The 17,860-nt window shown below is 44.3% G+C and overlaps 2 protein-coding genes across 4 annotated transcripts in view; both read left to right on the top strand.

Moving 5' to 3' along the window:
- Nucleotides 1–17,860, top strand: part of Pced1b (PC-esterase domain containing 1B) — a 191,853-nt gene that overhangs the window by 67,318 nt on the left and 106,675 nt on the right. The gene's annotated exons all lie outside the window — the stretch shown is intronic.
- Nucleotides 5,835–6,593, top strand: LOC101618158 (protein FRG2-like-1). The gene has a single exon (XM_004668510.2). It carries the CDS (start codon nt 5,835–5,837, stop codon nt 6,591–6,593), a length of 759 nt encoding a protein of 252 aa, XP_004668567.1.

Raw genomic sequence — 17,860 nt, forward strand, 5'->3', positions numbered from 1 at the left:
CTGGGGACCTAGCATTCAGACCTCCAAAGTTTATGGGGAACACCTGAATCAAACCACTGCACCTCTCAAAGGGGCGTATTTAGAAGGGTGACCTCCTCTGGTGGGAATTTCATAGGAAGGTGTGATTGTTTGAATGTATGTTCCCCAATAGACTCAACTGTTTTAGTAAAACTTGGATTTCCAGCTACTTGGCTAGAAGAGGTGTCACTGGGGGGTGGATCCTGGGGTCCCGCCCTAAGGTGTGTTTGGGGCGGATCTGGTTTCCAGCCTGAGGGTATGCAGAGGTCTAATCTCTGCTTGGGTCCATGCTGCGGGCTACCAGTTCCCTGATACTTGCTGGCCATGTGTGCTGCTTGTGGTGATGACTCTCTGCTTGGATTTATGAATGGGAACAACTGATGGAACTGCCCCTTGGATCTGTAAACCGAAGTAAACCCTTCCTCCTATAAACTATGTCTAGTTTGGAAGTTCATCCCAGCAATGTGAAGCTGTCTACAACAGAAGTAACAGCCCAGATGCACAAAGTGGCACATGTACCTAGAGTTCATTTGCAGTGGCCAAAGGCATCAGCATGCCCATTCCCTACCCTCGCCAATGCTTGTATTTTTTTTTTTTTTTTTTTGAGTAGGGTGTCACTCTACCCCAGGCTGACCTGGAATTCACTCTGTATTCTCAGGCCTTGGACTCAAGGCTGTCCTCCTATTCTGTCTCCCCAGTGTGGGATTAAAGGCATGTGCTGCCACACATGGCTCCTTTTAAAATCTCTCTACCACTGGCCTGAACATTCTCAATTGTTTTCAATCTGGAAAAGCCTCAGTAACTCCATTGCATAGTAAAACCTGCAATTCATTTTAGTAGACAGCATGACTTAGGTCACAGACACTGTTCCTTTAAGAGGGCTGACGTTAGTCCTATGGAGACAAAGTAGCCCCTGCAGTTCCTTCTGACCTAGGTAGAGAGAGATGCCAGCCTGAGCAGGAGCATGACTAGATCTCACCATGATGTATCGCTTTGTAGCCTATCCCATGCCTTCCCGTAGCCCCTGACACTAGTAACCTGTCACACTGATGTAGAATTTTGGAGTTCAAGAGGAATCTCCCAATCTAGTGAACCTCGATTTTGCATCCTTATTCTATTTTTAACTAAGTATTGATCAAATGGACTCAAGAAGGATAAATTATAAATTATTGAGTTTATTTTGGAAGAAATCAAAATGTGTGAAGTTTATTTAGGGGCAATAAACTTGATATCTAGAAAAAGGCTGGGAAGTTCCACACTTACGTGGAAAATTGGACATAGAAGCCCCTTCACATAACATAGCACAGAGGATTAATGAATAGTACGGGGCTGCAGAGAAGGCTTAGCAGTTAAGGCACTTGCCTGTGAAGCCTAAAGACCCAGGTACAACTCCCAGTCCCCAAGTAAACCAGATGCACAAGGTGGCTCGTGTCGGGAATTCTCTTTCTCTATCTGCTCACTCTTAAATAATAAATGAAATATTTAAAATAAAAAAGACCAAGTGAAGGCTTAGCAGTTAAGGCCTTTGTCGGCAAACCAAAAGACTCAGGTTCAATTCCCTAGGACCCATGTAAGCCAGTCGCACAAGGTGGAGATAATTTGCAGTGGCTAGAGGTCCTGGCATGCCCATTCTTTCTGTTTCTCTCCCTCCCTCCCTCTCTCTCTCTCTCTGTCTGTCTCTCTCTCTCTAATTTTTCATTCTTTTTTTGGTTTTTTGAAGTAGGGTCTCACTCTAGCCCAGCTGACCTGGAATTCACTACGGAGTCTCAGGGTGGCCTCGAACTCACGATCCTCCTACCTCTGTCTCCTAAGTGCTGGGATTAAAGGCATGCACCACCACGCCCGGCTTCTCTCACTCTCAAATAAATAGAATAAGTTTTTTTTTTTTTGAGGTAGGGTCTCACTCTAGCTCAGGCTGACCTGGAATTCACTATGTAGTCTCAGGGTGTCCTCGAACTCATGGCGATCCTCTTACCTCCACCTCCTGAGTGCTGGGATTAAAGGCCTGCGCCACTGGGATTAAAGGCCTAAGAAGAATATCTTTTAAAAAATAGTGATGGACTCAGATATCAAAGATAAATATACATATAATCAAAATGATCCCAGAAGGACAGACTCACGTGGATGCTCAAGGTCAGGTCACAGGACAAAAGAAAGACTGGGAGAGAGGTGGGACTGCTGAAAGGGCAGACCCAGAGAGGCCAAGATGAAAAAGCAGTAGAAAGTTCCTGTTGGGTGTGTCCTGACAGCCATCTTGGAGAGACAGGATCAGACAAGTTCTAATTTGGCCAGGATGGACAGATTGGTAGCTCCTTGCTCCCTCTTAGGGCTTCTGTCCCTAACTGCCTGAAAGAAGATAGCTTTCTCCTATTTCTCCTTCAACATCCCTCCTGTAACAAGGCTTCATCTCCAGTTAGAGACCCCTGCCCCTAAAAGGTTATGAAAGTGAGGCATTTCCTTTGTCTTGAAAGCGTTTGATATTGGCCCTCTGAGAATCTCTCACCTTTAATTGCATGTGCCATCTCCCCAGTTATTTTGTTTGGTTTTGTTTGTTTGTTTTTTGTGTTTTTTTCCAAGGTAGAATCTCACTCTAGCCCAGGCTGACCTGGAATTCACTATGTAGTCTCAGGGTAGCCTCGAACTCACAGCGATCCTCCTACCTCTTGGTCCTGAGTGATGGGATTAAAGGAGTGTGCCACCACGCCTGGCCCCAGTTTGTTTGTTTTTAAATTGCCCCCAAGCAAGGCAGGGTGGACCACGCCTTTAATCCCAGTGCTAGGGAGACAGAGGTAGGAGGGTGGTTAGAGGCCACCTTGAGACTATATAGTGAATTCCAGGTCAGCCTGGGCTAGAACAGACTTTACAAAACAATAAAAAAAGTTACCCCTGAGCTGGTGGGATGGCTTAGCTGTTAAGACATATGCCTGCAAAGCCCAAGGACCCATGTTAGCACAAGGGTTCCCATGCGTCTGGAGTTCCTATGCAGTGGCTGGAGGCTCTAGCGCCTCCATTCTTCCTCCCTCCCTCTCTCTCTCCCCTCCCTCTTTCTATCAAATAAATAAATAAATAATATATTTTTAAAAGTTACCCCCAAGCTTTAAAGACTTTTAGGGCCTCCATGAACTGTGTAAGTGAAAAGCTATTTTTACGATGAAATAAATATTTATTTGCTACACTTTAAACATGCCGTGTGTGGTGGGGCAAACCTTTAGTTAATCCCATCACTTGGGAAGATTGCAATGAGTTTTTGGCCAGCCTGGGCTAAAGTGGGACCCTACCGTGAGAAAAAAGAAAGTAAAAAAAGAAGTAATAAAAGTGCAAACACTTCAATCCCAGCACTCAGGAAGGAGGAGCGCCGTAAATTCAAGGCCACCCTGAGACCACATAGTGAATTCCAGGTCAGCCTGGGCTAGAGTGAGACCCTAACCTGAAAAAAAAACGGAGTCTGGAGAGATGGCTCAATGGTTAAAGGCGCTTGCTTATGGAAAACACAGGTTGGAGGCTGGAAAGATGGCTTAGTGGTTAAGGTGCATGCCTGCAAAACCCAAGGACCTAGGTTCAATTCTCCATGTCCCATGTAAGCCAGATGAACATGGTGATACATGCATGTATCACATGTTCGTTTGTGGTGGCTAGAAGCCATTCTCCCACTCTTTTGGTATCTCTCTCTCTCTCCTTCTGTCTCAAATAAATAAAAAAGAAATCTTTTTTTAAAAAAGGAAAAAAGTGTTTAAGAAATTTTTTTAAATTAAAAAACAAAAAGAAAACACAGGTTGGGTTGGACGTGGAGGCACACACCTTTAATCCCAGCACTCTGGATTTGAGTTTGAGGCCAGTTTGAAACTACATAGTGAATTCCAGGTCAGCCCCTACCTTGAAAAACCAAAAAACAAAACAAAAAACCCAGACTGTCATGTGATGTCTTCCATCACATTATAAGGCAACATGAGACCCTCTCCCCACATCCACATGATGAGCAAATGTGGGCATTTTGCTCTTGGACTTCCCGTCGTCTGGAACTGTGAGCTGAATAAACTTGATTTCTTTATAAGTTTCCTGGTTTGGGGAATCTTGTTACAATCAGCAAACAGATTAAAACAGAAGGTTCTGTTCTGTGCTGCATAACAGTGTCCACACTAATTGGTCTGACCTTCATTCAGAAGCCAGTAAATGAATGAGTTTTGGTGAGCCTTTTGTCCAGGTTAGAGAAAAGTTCATGATTTCCATGAACCAAGGGTCCAGTTTTAGGAAAGCTGACAGGGACCCCCCTGGAAAGAGAAGTTTCACAAGATGGCCCTAGGCATCGTGACTGTGGTATGTAGGGCAAAGGTTGGTATTTTCCTTAGCTTTTTTTTTGTTTGTTTGTTTTGAAGTAGGGTCTCACTCTAGCTCACCCGGAATTCACTATGTGGTCTTAGAGTGGCCTCAAACTCAGAACAACAGTCCTCCTACCTCTGCCTCCCGAGTGATCCTCAGCATTTTTTAAACTCTACAGTGAAAGCTGAGCCTAGTGGCCTTTAGTCCCAGAACTCAGGAGGCAGAGGTAGGAGGAGCGACGTGAGTTCCAGACCACCCTGAGACTCCATAGTGAATTCCAGGTCAGCCTGGGCTAGAATGAAACCCTACCTGGAAAAAAAAACAAACACACACACACACACACACACACACACACACACACACACACACACACAAACAAAACCCCTACAGTGAAAGTTAAAGTCTGTTGTCAAACAGATCAGACTTGGAAGCAAATAATGGCCACACCTGTTGGGTGAGTCTCAGGGTTTTTCTAGGATGGATAACCAGAGGAAGCCCCTCCCCAGAGTGGGCGGCCCTTTTGGTGGTGGGCTATGTATATATAAAGCAGCTCGCAGAGACCACAGGGCCCTTGCCTGGCTGCCTGTGCTGGTGTGAGCATCTCCCCTGCCGCCTCCAGCTACGCCGCTGTCCAGCTTGGATTGAAGACCAGCAGCTCTCCAGGAATCCTGCAGGCTTTCAGCGCCACACTGGGACTGCTGAAGAATCCAGCCTTGTGGACTGAGCAGCTACCAAATTCCCTGACTGTAGCCTGCCAATTGTTATTGTTGGACTGCCTACCCCATATACTGTAAGTTAATATAATCAATCTTCTTGATAATACAGATCTACCGGTTCTTTTCCTGTGGAGAAGCTAGCTAATATATCTACGTTTAAGAAAAATGGCCGGAAACTGATTAATTCAGGGCTTTCTTACAGTTTTAGACTTGTAGCTCTGTCCAGATAACCAGTACTGATAGTGTCGTGTCAATTACTGTTTATATCATTCTGTAGTAAACAACAAAATGCAAAAAAAAAAAAAAAAAGAAAGAAAAATGGCCGGGCGTGGTGGCGCACGCCTTTAATCCCAGCACTCGGGAGGCAGAGGTAGGAGGATCGCTGTGAGTTCAAGGCCACCCTGAAACTCCATAGTGAATTCCAGGCCAGCCTGGGCTAGAGTGAGACCCTACCTCAAAAAATAAAAATAAAAGAAAAATGCATTGGCCGGGTGTGGTGGTGCACGCCTTTAATCCCAGCACTGGGAAGGCAGAGGTAGGAGGATTGCCCTGAGTTCGAGGCCGCCTTGAGACTCCATAGTGAATTCCAGGTCAGCCTGGGCTAGAGTGAGAGACCCTACCTCGAAAAAAAAAAAAAAATGCATTGATGACATTCAGTGAATACATACCCATTCTGTCGGTTGTGTACCTCTAGAGAACCTTGCCATCAGCGTTTAAGAAAGATTCATTGGTGACGACACTCACTGTGGTCTGGCAAGAAGGAAAACCTCCTTCAACTGGAGCATGGAGTTGGGAGCAGACTACCCAGACCCTTTCTGCCCACCCATGCATCGCCACACTCTGAAAAAGTTCACCTTGAAAGAAGGGAGGTCAGGGGAGGAGAAACAATCGAAAGAAAAAGGGCCAGAGCCTAATGAAAATGAGAATTCCAAGAGGGAGAATTCCAAAGAGGAGGATGTCAAGGAAATGGAGCTCAGTTCCAGAACCCACACTGTTAGGTCAGAGTCCGTTCTGAGCTCAGATGGCGGGCCAACCAGGAAGAGGAAAACCCGTTCCGAGGACCGCAGTCAAGTCCAAGCAGGAAACGAGCGCAGCTCCAGCTTGAAAAGAAGACAGACGACCTCTGGACGGAGGAGCACCGCGCAGAAACACGCCGGCTTCCGACGCAGCCGAGAGGCCGACGTGGGCGCCTCGCCGCCGCCGCTTCGCAAGAGCCTGGTGAGAACCCTGCGCGCCATGTCCGAGGCCATTTACCAGGACGCGGCGCAGGCGGAGGCCCTGCAGGCGCGGGCCCTGCTCGGCTGGGAGCAGCTCTCGGCGCTCAGGCAGCTCTGGGGGCCTCTGCACTCCACCATGCAGACCTTCTACACCCTGGCCAACCAGGCGGCCTGGACTGTGCCCGCGGAGGGCTGGCTGCTCCCTGCACCCGCGTCCGCTCCGGAGCGGGCGTCGGGGAAGGACGCTCAGAGCGCCGCCCTGGAAGGAGCCGGCGAGGCGGCCGATGCAGTGAGCAAGGCGGACATCGAGGCGGACGAGACCTGAGGCCCAGCCCGCGCCCGTACTGGTACCACTCCTGGGAGAAGAAAGGCCTGCTACGCCTCCCAGTTGTCCGCAAAATGTGTGCATTCTCCACACACTGTATTAAATAACAAAACACGGGGGTCATCAGAGGTGATTTGGAAATACTCAGACTCATGCACTGTTTCATTACGGCGGACTAGATTTCAAAATGTTACATTTAAAGCAGGCATTAATTGTCTTTCGGTGTATTATTTAAAATTAAAAGCAGGGATAGGACTCAAGTGTTTGCATGTTTATTACTTCTTTTTTTTAAGGTACGGATTCACTCTGGCCCAGGCCAGCCTGGAACTCTTCCCTCGTACCAGGCTGGTGGAAAACTCACGGGATCCTCCTACCTCTGCCTCCCAAGTGATGGGATTCAATAAAGGTTTGCCCTACCACATAGCATGTTTAAAGTGTAGCAAATATTTATTTCATGGTGAAAATAGCCTTTCACTTGCGCAGTTCATGGAGGTCCCAAGCGTCCCCAAATGTTTGGGGGTAACTTTTTGTGTGTGTTTTGATTTTCAAGGTAAAGTCTGCTCTAGCCCAGGCTGACCTGGAATTCACTATATGGTCTCAAGGTCACCTACAGCTACTGAAAGGCAGGATAGAAAATTTTAAAGTAAACTTAGTGAAGAAACAGCTGGTTGCTACAGCTAGGGGACAGCCTGAACTGTATATTCAGAAAGGAGTAAATCAAAAATAGGCTAAAAGATAGGCTGCGGGTGGCCCAAGATATGGGTTGGTCGGGTCAACCTAAACTTTATGTCGGAAGAGGAAAAACAAAAATACAATTTTGAGAAAAACCAAAATAATAAAATAGTTTCCCAAGACAGCCTGACCAAGGACTTAAACTCTGGTTATGCACAAATAAGATATGTAGACATAACTGTACAAGCTTGGCAAATACTCTTGTGAAACCCCCTCCCCTTTCTCTTCCTTGCTAAAAACCCTATAAAAAGAAACACCCAATAGGGCTCAGGGTCGACTCCTCTGTCTCCTGCATGAGATAGTGTCAACCCCAAAGCTCTGGTTTCCCCAATAAAGCCTCATGCTTTTGCAGCAAGTTTGGTCTCCCGTGTGTCTTTGGGTGCGTGCTATCTCGAGACTTGAGTGAAGGTCTCACTCTGGGGGTCTTTCACTACTCCTATCTCTGCCTCCCTATCACTGGGATTAAAGGTGTGGGCTACCATGCCCTGCTAGAGGGTAACTTAAAAAAAAATAGGGCTGGAGGAAATGCTTAGCGGTTAAGGCGCTTGCCTTCAAAGCCAAAGGACCCAGGTTTCATTCCCCATGACCCACGTTAGCCAGATGCACAAGGGGGGCTGCACGCATCTGGAATTCCTTTTCAGTGGCTGTTGAAGGAGAAATAGATGAAAACTAGCTTCTTTCAGGCAGTTATGGACAGAAGCCCAAAGAGGGAGCAAGGAGCTACCATTCTGTCTGCCCTGGCAAAACTGAAGCTTGGGTCTGATCCTGTCTTTCTAAGATGGCTGCTAAGACACACCCAACACGAACTTCCGAACTTCCCGCTGCTTCTTCAGTTTGGCCTCTCTGGTTATGTCCACGAACCAATCAGGTCTCGGCTCTAGGGGTCTCATTCTGGGCCTTTTAGCTTTGCAGGGAAATGGCTTAACTGCTAAGGCATCTCTCCAGCCCAGAGTTCTTCACTATAGCTTTTTAAAATATTTAATTTAATTTATTTATTTGAGAGTGGGGGAGAGAGTAGCAGATAGAGAAAGAGAACTCCAGACACATGCCATCTTGTGCATCTAACTTACTTGAGTATGGGGAATTGAACCTGGGTCCTTAGGCTTCACAGGCTAGTGCTTTAACTACTAAGCCATCTCTCCATCCCCCTTCACTATTTCTTAATCCTCTGCTGTTATTTGAAGGAGCTTCTGTGTCCGATTTTCCACGTGTGTGTGGAACTTCCCAGCCTTTTCCTTGATATCAAGTTTATTTCCTCTAAAGAAACTTCAAATATAATGATTTTTTCTGAAATAAACTCAATAATTCATAATTTATCCTTATTGAGTCCTGTGATGGTTTGATTCAGGTGTCCCCCATAAACTTAGGTGTTCTGAATGTTAGGTTCCCAGCTGATGGAGATTTGGGAACTAACACCTCCTCCAGACAGTGTATTGTTAGGGGTGAACTTATGGGTATTATATAGCCAGTGTCCCCTTGCCAGTGTTTGGCACACTCTCCTGTTGCTATTATCCACCTTATGTTAGCCAGGGGGTCATGTCCACCCTCTGCTCATGCCATAATTTTCCCTTGCCATCATGGAGCTTCCGTTTGAGTCTGTAAGCCAAAATGAACCCTTTTTTCCCCACAAGCTTTTCTGGTCAGGTGATTTCTGCCAGCAATGTGAACCTGACTGCAACAATTCCAATTTATCAATTATTTGTTAAAAATAGAATAAAGGATGCAAAATTGAAGTTCACTGGTTTGGGAGACTCCTCTTAAGTCCCAAAGTCCTGCCTCAGTGTGACCCAGGTTACTAGTGTCAGGCTAAGGGAAGGCACAGGATAGGTTACAAAGCGATAAATCATGGTATGATCTAGCCCTGCTCCTGCTCAGGCTGGCATCTCTCTCCATGTGGGGTCAGAGGAACTTCAGGGGCTACTTTGTCTCCATAGGACTAACATCTGCCCTCTTAAAGGAACAGTGTCTGTGACCTAAGTCATGCTATCTACTAAGTTGCATTGCAGGTTTGATAAGGAAAACCATACAGTGGAGTTACTGAAGCTTTTCCAGATTGAAATCAACTGAGAATGTTTAGGCAAGTGGTAGACAAATTTTAAAATGACACATGGAGCCAGGCGTGATGGCACATGTCTTTAATCCCAGCACTCAGGAGGCAGAGGTAGGAGGATCACCATGAGTTCAAGGCCACCCTGAGACTACAATGTGAATTCTAGATCAGCCTGAGTGACAGCGATCCCCTACCTTGAAAACAAGATAATACAATAAAAGGACACATGGAAAGTAAGGAAGGGCAGGAAGCCATCTTGGAATTTCCAAGGCATGTCAGTCGTGGAATGGTCTGCTGGGGTGACTGCAGGCGCCTGCCACTGCTCCTCCAGGGCTGCTGGTTTGATGCTACTGCTCGCTGCCTCTTTTTTTTTTTTTTAAATTTTTATTTATTTATTTGAGAGCAACAGACACAGAGAGAAGGACAGATAGAGGGAGAGAGAGAGAGAATGGGCACGCCAGGGCTTCCAGCCTCTGCAAACGAACTCCAGACGCGTGCGCCCCCTTGTGCATCTGGCTAACGTGGGACCTGGGGAACTGAGCCTCGAACCGGGGTCCTTAGGTTTCACAGGCAAGCGCTTAACCGCTAAGCCATCTCTCCAGCCCTCGCTGCCTCTTTTACTGCTTCTGCCATAGCAGTTCTAATGCTCTTTACCTAGATGCTTATGCCTTCTTTCTGTATATTTCCCTCTTTTTTCTTTTTGTTTTGTAAAATTTTTATTCTCTTTTATTTTTTATTTATGTATTTATTTGAGAAAGAGAAAGGCAGATAGAGAGAATGGGTGTGCCAGGGCCTCCAGCCACTGCAAATGAACTCCAGATGCATGCACCACCTTGTACATCTGGCTTACATGGGTCCTGGGGAATCGAACGTAGGTCCTTTGGCTTTGCTGGCAAATATTTTAACCAATAAGCAATCTCTCCAGCCCTTACTTTCTTTTTATTTGTTTATTTATTAGCAGAGAGAGAAAGAGAGAGGGCCTCCAGCCACTACAAAAGAACTCCAAATTCATGCATCATCTTGTGCATCTGGGCACTTACTTTCTGTTGTAGACAGCTTCTCACTGCTGGGCTGAACTACCAAACTAGATACACTTTATAGGAGTAAGGGTTTATTTCAGCTTAGAGATCCAAGGGGAAGTTCCATCACTACCTCCCATTCATAAATACAAGCAGAGAGACATCACCACAGCCAGCACCGCAAGCAGCAAGGGGCCGGCAGCCAGCAGCATGGACCCAGGCAGAGGTCAGACCGCTCTGCAGACCTTTAGGCTGGAAATCAGATCCACCCCAAACATATATGTCTACAGTGTGTTTGTAGTAGCTAGAAGCCCTGGTGTACCCATTCTCTCTCTATCTCAAATAAAATATACATACATATACATATGTCTGAAAAAAAACATTTTTCTCCTTTAAAAAAAAAAAAAAGTTATTCAAGTTGGGCATGGTGGCACATGCCTTTTATCCCAGCACTCGGGAGGCAAAGGTAGGAGGATTGCTGTGAGTTTGTGGCCACCATGAGATTACATAATGAATTCTAGGTTAGCCTGGGCTAGAGCAAAACCCTACCTAAAAAAACAAAACAGCCAGGCGTGGTGGCGCATGCCTTTAATCCCAGCACTCGGGAGGCAGAGGTAGAAGGATTGCCATAAGTTCGAGGCCACCCTGAGAATACAGAGTGAATTCCAGGTCAGCCTGGGCTAGAGTGAGACCCTACCTCAAAAAAAAAAAAACAAAAAAACAGAGGGTACTTAATAGATTGCTATTGTATATATGTAACTAAAATGATTGAGATGGGGAGATAATATGATGGAGAATGGAATTTCAAAGGGGAAACTGTGGGGGAAGGGAGGGTATTACCATGGGATATTTTTTATAATCATGGAAAATGTTAATAAAAATTGTGAAAAGAAAAAAAAACAGCTGGGCATGGTGGGGCACGCCTTTAATCCCAGCACTCGGGAGGCAGAGGTTGGAGGATTGCCGTGAGTTCAAGGCCACCCTAAGACTGCATAGTGAATTCCAGGTCAGTCTGAGCTAGAGTTAGACTCTACCTTGAGAAAAAAAAAAAAAAAAGTTATCCAAACAAAAGTTTTTCTGATGGCTAGGAGAGATAGCTCAGTGGCTAAGGCATTTGCTTGCAAAGCCTAACTACCTGAGTTTGATTCACCATGTAAAGACATACAATGTGGCACATGCATCTAGAGTTTGTTTGCAGTAGCCAAAGGCTTGGGCATGCTCATACTTTCTTTCCTCTTTCTGTACCCCTCTTGCAAATAAATAAAAATATTTAAAAGAGGGCTGGAGGGATGGCTTAGCGGTTAAGGCATTTGCCTGCAAAGCCAAAGGACCCAGGATTGATTCACCAGGACCCATGTTAGCCAGATGCATAGGTGGCACATGTTTCGAGTTCGTTTGCAGTGGCTGGAGGCCCTGGCACACCCATTCTCGCCCTCTTTCTCTCTGTCAAATAAATAAATAAAAATATTTTTAAAAATAATTTAAGCCAGGCGTGGTGGCGCATGCCTTTAATCCCAGCACTTGGGAGGCAGAGGTAGGAGGATCACTGTGAGTTCGAGGCCACCCTGAGACGCCACAGTTAATTCCAGGTCAACCTGGACCAGAGCGAAACACTACCTTGAAAAACCAAAAAAAAATAATAATAATAAAAGTAATAATAATAATAATTTAAAAGAAAAATTAGTTTTGAGCTCACATATTCATCTGGACTAGCTAGCAAGCTCCAGAGATTCTCCTGTTTCCACCTCCCCAGCTCCAGGATTACAGGTGCCTGCTGCCACACCCAGCTTCTTTTTTTTTTGGTGGGGGGAGGGAGAGAGGATTTTTATTTATTTTTTGTAGATAATATTCTTTTATTTAACTGACATATGTATATTATACTTCTTTATGGAAATGTCTGTTTAATTATTCTCATTTCATTTTCAAACTTGTCTCTTTTTTTTTGCATCTAAAATTTTTTTATTATTATTTTCTATCCAGCAAATACAGGCAGTTTGGTACCATTAGTAGGCTCATCCGTGACCTACCCCCTCCCCATTGGCCCCTCCTTGTTGAGGTATATAGGTCATGCCTTGTGGAGCTAGCCCACAGTTATTGGTACGATAAATGTCTCTGCATATCTTGACCCATGTGGCTCTGACATTCTTTCCGCCCCTCTTCCACAAAATTTCCCTGAGCCATGTTGGGGTCATTTTTGGTCTGCTTCAGTGATGAGGTGTTGGGGGCCTCTGAGGCTCTGGCTCTCTGATTTGGTAGGCATTGATTTTTCTCTGTGTTGATCTCCTTCCCCTTTGTGCTGGTATCAGGTTCATCAGGAAAACAGCACCCTTGCTTCTTTTGCCAATTTTCCTTAGTTTCAGCCGGCGCCCTTTTGAGGTATGATGGGGTGGCTTTCTCCTTAGGATCTGCATCTTTCTTTCCCTGGGATTAGGCGGTTGCCATCTTGGCTAGAAGTCCCGAGAGAGCCTCGCCCAGCTTCTTACACAGGAGCTGGGAATGCAAACTCATACTTGCATGGCAAGCACTTTACTGGCTGAGCCATCTCCTCAGTCCTGAATCTTGCTAGATAAAATGCATAAAACGCTGCAGCTCCTCATCTGATAGAGCGCCCTGGTGTAAGCCACTGAGCACCACTGAGCACAAAAGGGGTCAGGAGTTCAAGGTCATCCACATCCAAGCATCTACATAGCAAGTTTGAGGCAAAGGCTGTATAAGACTCTGCCTAAGAAAACCAGAAAATAGAAATAAGATTTTTTTGTTTTTGTTTTTCGAGGTAGGAGGTCTCACTCTGGTCCAGGCTGACCTGGAATTAACTATGTAGTCTCAGGGTGGCCTTGAACTCATGGCGCTCCTCCTACCTCTGCTTCCCAAGTGCTGGGATTAAAGGCATGCGCTACCACCCCCAGCAGAAATAAGATTTTTAAGTGAGAAGACTGGAGTGCAGGCAGACGGCCCGAGAAACAATGAATCTTACATAGAAACTCATCAGCATCAAATCAGCCAACAATGATGGAAACATAATATTCTTCCAGTGCTTTTGGAAAATGTTAGTACTCCTATTAGTAAGAAGCAAATTGTCTCTTCCCTTTTGTGAACTCTCTTATTTACATATGAACTTCTAAGCAAGTCGTTTGAAATGGAGCCCTGATTTATTTAAGTGGATGCGCATAAACATAACGATGGGAAAACAACCTCTCCATCAAGACACCATAAAATGTTATATTAATTAACTTTATTCGTATGTGTACTTAAGCCTGGCAGTGTAGCTCTGGGCTCCTGTTTATTCAAACTAAAAATAAGACCGGATATGATTTTAATAGAATTTGTTCCCTTGAAATAAGTAAGTCCCAATGCTGTGGAAAAATTAAACGGTTTGAACTGGATTTATAATTCAGAGTTTGAGCCGGACGTGGTGGCACATGCCTTTAATCCCAGCACTCAGGAGGTAGAGGTAGGAGAAGGAGAATTGCCGTGAGTTTGAGGCCACCCTGAGACTACATAGTGAATTTCAGGTCAGCCTGAACTAGAGTGATACCCTACCTCAAAAAACAAAAAAATAAAAATAAAATAAATAATTCAGAGTTTGAATGTAGTCTTTATATTGTTGGGGAAGCAACTGATTCCCCCCAGCATGGTCTCTGAAGCCACTACTACAGAACAGGTTCCATCGGATGGGAAGTCGGGCTAGCCATTGTACTGTCTGGAAGTCAAGTTCCCCCACCCTGCTGCTTCAGAAACTGTTGACAGTTGCAAATGAGATAAGAGGGGACACTGCACGCGACAGTCTAAATGCCTCTTCACTACTGGAGTGAAAATCAAACTGTGACCTTGGGAGGCCAGAGTGTAATATCCTCTGAGAGGTGAGGAACCTCATCACTACTGAAGAGTGTAAGCCTCGCTGCCTAGGTCTCCCCTATGGGATTACCTTTCTCTTGTTATTTTACCAGTTCTTACTGATAGTAATTGATTAATTCATTTCTCAGCATTACAAACAATGTGGTACTTCATGAATTTGATGTCCATATCCATAGATTAGGGTAGATTTTCGTTACTGTATGCACACAGTAAGTTCCATTTGGCCTTGCATCTTCAAGGGATACACACAATTGTTATTTTTATAGGCAGGAAAGTATTCAACTTTATATTTCTACCAATAGGGTACAAGAGCCTTTTCCTGTAGACCTTCCTGGTACCAACTGGCATCCAACAACAATTTCAACAACTTCTCCTTCCCTCCTTCTCTTACTTCTTCTTGCCAAGGTGACAGATGCCTCATATTTCATTATTCTTCTCCTATTGCAAGTATCTTTCATATATTTATATTTTGTGCTATAGCATTTGTCCATTTTTCTTTCTTCCTCTCTCTCTCTCTCTCTTTTTCTTGGGTGGGGGAGGGTTTCAAGGCAGGGTTTCACTCTAGCCCAGGCTGACCTGGAATTCACTATGTAGTTGCAGAGTGGCCTCTAATCATGGTGATTCTCCTACGTTTGCCTCCCAAGTGCTGGGATTAAAGGTATATGCCACCACGCCCAGGTTCTTGTCCACTTTTCCAGTGATTTGTTCACTTTTAAATTATTTGAATGAGCTCTTTGTTAATCAAGAAAATTAGGTGTCCATATGTTTCTAATAGTTGAAATAGATTATTTTCTTCCCTTTGTCATAACAATTGAAGTCTTAAGTCTTTGTACAATGAATTTCATCCTGACTCTTTTAAAAAAACAAGATATCATAGATGTCATGAGACAAACTACCCCTACTTTAAAGGTAAGTAAATAATGAGAAAGTAGAAAATGTAACCAAGCAACATCTGAGTTATTCTAGAAACAACATATGATGCCTTTCCACTCTGCATGAAGCTTGGCTGTCAAACTCAGAAGGCCAGTTTATTCCATGTGGCTCTTTAGTGTCCTTCAACATCCAAAAACTTCCACAGTTTGCATAGCGCTGTTGGAGGTGGTAACTCCCGTTTTTAGTACCTCAGGCTCGCTGTGACATAATGGTAATCAGATCTTTAAAATGTAAAGATATCAATGTATACTACAGAGGAAGTCACAGCATGAGAAGCATGCCATAGAAAGGTCTCTACACTTGGAGTTACCAGGGTTCTAGAAGTGTCTCCCTCTGCTGTTTTCTTACTGGGTAACTTCGGATAACTGACTCAAACTGCCTATGCCACAGTCTTCTTCATCTATAAAATGGAAATATGAACTTTTTACCTATCAAATAGATTGCATTGCTCACTAAAGGAACTCGCGGTAAAGCATTCTGTAAGCTCCGCAGCACATGCAATTACTTAAGTTGTTGAGTAAGATGCCTGTACGATACTTACTCTCAGCAACGGCTTGTTGGCTCTCTGTTGCCCAGTGTCTAAGAAGATTTTAGTGCTTCAATTGAATATACAAACTTCCTACGAGATCACTACAAACTTTATTTCCTTCACACTTAAATCTCTTTTTGTTTGCTTGTTTTGAGGCAGGTCTTATTGAGGCTCAGGCTGACCTAGAGCTCACTCCATAGCCCTGGCTGGTCTTGAACTCACAATCCTCCTATGAGGATGCCCTCCCCTGCCACATTTCCTACCAGCCAGTCTACTTCGGTGATTATAAACTTGAACCCTCACACCCAGCTACATTTCCTTAATATTTAAACAATTATTGACTTAGTTTGATTAAATGTTTATATTTTATCTTCTTATTTGACCATATTCAAAATGTGTCATATATTATAAGAATTAACCAAATTGGAATTATACATAAATCTAAATTATTTGGCAAATTGTTTTGTGTGTCTTGGGAATAAAAATTTTGAACTATATAGAGTAATACCTAAAAGAGAGTCATTAGATCCTTTCATAAATGTGTCTGATATGTTCCTAAACATACCTAAACACTTAAGAAAAGCTTTTTGGGGACTGGGGGGATGGCTAAGCAGTTAAGTTAACTTAAGCAGTTAAGCGCTTGCCTGTGAAGCCTAAGGACCCTGGTTCAAGGTTTGCTTCCCCAGGACCTATGTAAGCCAGATGCACAAGGGGGCACATGCATCTGGAGTTTGTTTGCAGTGACTGGAGGCCCTGGCGTGTCCATTCTTAATCTGTCTGCCTCTTTCTCTCTCTGGCTGTAGCTCTCAAGTAAATAAATTAAAATAAACAACAACCAGAAAAATTTTAAGCTTTTTTTTTTTGTCTTTCCCTAGCAATAAGAATTGTTTTAAGGCTTAGCCAGATATGGCGTCGCACACCTTTAATCCCTGTACTCACAAGGTACAGGTATGAGAACTGCCTTGAGTTCAAGGCCACCCTGAGACTACACAGTGAATTGCAGGTCAGCCTGAGCTAGAGTGAGACACTACCTCGAAAAACAAAACAAAACAAAAAAAATTTTAAGGCTTAACATCTACAAAGATTAAGATTATATAGTCGTCAAAGCAGCAGTGTTTTCAGACTACTTCTGTTTAATCTAAGAGATGTGAGGCACTTTAGAGGTTTACACTTGATTCAGAGCCATCTGACCTTGTCACTGAGGAGGCCAGTGTTATTTAGTGGTCAGTTTTGATGGAAGTGCCTGTGACAGTCATTGTGGAGTTTCATATAGCTCTCTCTCTCTCTCTCTCTGCCTCTTTCTCTGTCTGTTGCTCTCAAATAAATAAATAAAAATAAACAAAAAAAAGAAAAAAAGAAATAGATGGACACCTAACTTTCTTGATTTACAAAGAGCTCATTCAAATAATTCAAAACTTAGCAAATCACTAGAAAAATGAATAGGAGCCAGACATGGTGGCACATGCCTTTAATCTCAGCACTTGGGAGGCCGAGGTAGGAGAATTGCCATGAGTTCAGGCCCACCCTGAAACTACATTGTGAATTCCAGGTCAGCCTGAGCTAGAGTGAGACCTTAACTTGGAAAACCAAAAGAAAAAGAGAGAGAGAGAGAGAGAGACAAGAGATTTGCTATAGCACAAAATATAAATAGACGAAGGGGGCTGGGAGATGGCTTAGTGGTTAAGTGCTTGCCTGTGAAGCCTAAGGACCCCAGTTTGAGGCTTGATTCACCAGAACCCACGTTAGCCAAATGCACAAGGGGGCGCACGCATCTGTCATTCGTTTGCAGTGGTTGGAGGCCCTGGTGCACCCGTTCTCTCTCTCTCCCTCTTTCTCATTCTTAATCTGTCTGCCTCTTTCTCTCTCTCTCTCTGTCTGTCACTCTCAAGTAAATAAAAAACAACAACAAAAAAATTTTTAAGCTTTTTTTTGTCTTTCCCTAGCAATAAGAATTGTTTTAAGGTTTAGCCAGGTATGGTGTCGCACATCTTTAATCCCTGCACTCACAAGGTACAGGTATGAGAACTGCCTTGAGTTCGAGGCCACCATGAGACTACACAGTGAATTCCAGGTCAGCCTGAGCTAGAGTTAGACCCGACCTCAAAAATCCAAAAAAAGAATTGTTTTGAGGCTTAACATGTACTAAGAT

Source organism: Jaculus jaculus, chromosome 6 (assembly GCF_020740685.1).
Source record: "Jaculus jaculus isolate mJacJac1 chromosome 6, mJacJac1.mat.Y.cur, whole genome shotgun sequence".
In the NCBI taxonomy this organism is placed as follows: Eukaryota; Metazoa; Chordata; class Mammalia; order Rodentia; family Dipodidae; genus Jaculus; species Jaculus jaculus.

Excerpts from the sequence above, each read along its gene's own strand:
- LOC101618158 (XM_004668510.2), top strand. The coding sequence starts at position 5,835 with ATGGAGTTGGGAGCAGACTACCCAGACCCTTTCTGCCCACCCATGCAT.